We start from the raw sequence: 2,169 nt of genomic DNA on the forward strand, positions 1-2,169 counted from the left end.
GTTGTCCAGATCATTTCTTCCTATTTTTTAGTAGAGACGGGGTCTTGCTCTTGTTCAGGCTGGTCTCGAACTCCTGACCTTGAGCGATCCACCCGCCTCGGCCTTCCAGAGTGCTAGGATTACAGGCATGAGCCACCGCGCCCGGCCGGGGTATTCTTTTGCCCTCATTTCCTTATCCTTTGGTACTTGAGCTGGGGAATGGTTTCTCTGAAAGCCATTTGAGTCATTCCAGGTATGATGATTTGGCCAGTGATCAGGTGAGGCATGCGGGCATAGCAGAGCTAAATCCTGCTTCCAGAACCACTGCTACCTGAAGAGAAAGAGATTGAATCTCTTTGCCTCAGTTTCCCTCTGGGAAGAATACTTCCCCCTGTTACTAGAGATGGGTGTGGCTGGGCTCAGAGCTCTGGGGCAGGTGTCCTGGGAGGGCCCAGTACTGGGGCTGTCTTGGAGGGGGGCTTGAGGCATGCGGGAAAGGGAGACATTCCTAGCTGCTCTGTCTGGCTTTGGCTGCCTCAGCCCCCAGACTACCCTGACCAGCCTGACTTCTCGCAGGCATGTCCAAGGCGGGACTTAGAGCTGCACGACATTTGCTTGTCCTTTCCCTGTGATGCAGCCTCCAGCTTTCTAGATCTTCTTTGCCCTGACTTCTTCCCACATTCTTTCAGGTCCAGTGGAGGCCCCTAGTAGCCCACTGAGACAGTGTGCTACTCACTCAGGGACATTCCTGCCCTCAGAACCAGGAACAGCATCACCACCCGCCCCCACACACACACCTAACTTGGGACCCGAATCACTTGCATGAGGAAACAGTCATGTGTGTCCCCTCTTGGCAGTGGTGATAGCTGGCTGCCTGGGCAGCACCTTTCCTGCCTCAGGCAAAAGTTCCAGCTTGATCTCCTCCCTCTGCTCGGATGGCCTCTGGTGTTGTGTTTAACCCTGTCACCATCCTTGCCTTGTAGCCATGTGGGGTTGCCATGCTTTCTTTGACCTTAACCATGTCTTCTCCCTCACATACAGGACAACAGCGCCAGCTGGCAGCATCATCTCCCGCCAATTTATCCAACTTCTGCCAAGGTTCTGAAATGCCAACAATGTCAAGGCCTGCACTTGATGTCAAGGGTGGCACCTCACCTGCGAAGGAGGTAATTTTTGCCATTTTACAGATGGAGACACTGAGGCAGGGAAAGAAACTTTCCTGGCGTCACGTGCTAGATCCGCCTAGGTGTGATATCTAGTGTCCTTGAGCAGAGAGGAGACAGCAGGGCTTTCTCTGGGGGAAAATGAGAATAGCTTCTGCCTAAATGTGGTCAAATTAAACCCACTAGGGGTGTTGAAAGATGGCAGGGAAAGGGAGCAGAGAAGTAAAACTGGAACAAGACCACTCTGTTGAAGAGATTAAAGTGAGGCTGAGAAGAGGGACAGACAGATGCCCTTTATAGAGTGGTGAGTTGGAGGGTGGGGGAGGGGAGGATGAAAGCAGTGAACCCACTTAAGATGGCAGGTGCCCCAGCACTAGAACTGGGGTCTGACCTCAGTGCTCAGAGCCACAGTAGCAAAAGGATACTTGAGCTAGGAGCCTCATTTTCCAGGGGGTCCTCTTGCTACCTCCTCACCTCTAGCCCCAAATGAAGTGCATGTGGGATGGGAGCCTTCTGGGGTTTTTTTGTTGTTTTGTTTTTTTTTTTGCTTTCTGCCTTCTGGGTTTGATAAATGGTAAGGGACAAGCCAGGAGCAGGGGTACTATGGTGTGCCTATTTTTGTCTTCTAGGATGCCAACCAAGAGATGAGCTCTCTGGCCTACTCTAACCTGGGGGTGAAAGATCGCAAAGCAGTGGCGGTTCTGCACTACCCCGCGGTGGCCTCAAATGGAACCAAGGCCAGTGGGGCTCCCACTAGTCCCTTGGGATCTCCATCTCCGATAGGCTCTCCTACCTCCAGCCCTCCCACTAAAACCCCACCCTTCAACCTGCACCCTGCCCCTCACCTGTTGGCTAGTATGCAGCTGCAGAAACTTAATAGCCAGTATCATGGGATGGCCGCCGCCGCCGCTCCGGGCCAACCTGGGGAGGCAGGGCCCCTTCCAAACTGGGGCTTTGGGGCTCAGGCAGGAGGGGCGGGGTCACTCTCTCCTCCTACCGGTGCCCAGAGTCCTACTATCATCGATTC

General features: G+C 53.7%; 1 protein-coding gene across 1 annotated transcript in view; it reads left to right on the plus strand.

The window, feature by feature from the left end:
• Window positions 1-2,169, plus strand: part of CITED1 (Cbp/p300-interacting transactivator, with Glu/Asp-rich carboxy-terminal domain, 1) — a 10,293-nt gene that overhangs the window by 3,265 nt on the left and 4,859 nt on the right. Inside the window, exons 4-5 of the mRNA XM_012643252.1 lie at window positions 1,021-1,145; window positions 1,772-2,169. Coding sequence (XP_012498706.1) covers window positions 1,021-1,145; window positions 1,772-2,169 — 523 coding nt within the window. The remainder of the gene's footprint in view (window positions 1-1,020; window positions 1,146-1,771) is intronic.

This window comes from Propithecus coquereli, unplaced genomic scaffold (assembly GCF_000956105.1).
Source record: "Propithecus coquereli isolate 6110/MARCELLA unplaced genomic scaffold, Pcoq_1.0 Scaffold101, whole genome shotgun sequence".
Taxonomy (NCBI): domain Eukaryota; kingdom Metazoa; phylum Chordata; class Mammalia; order Primates; family Indriidae; genus Propithecus; species Propithecus coquereli.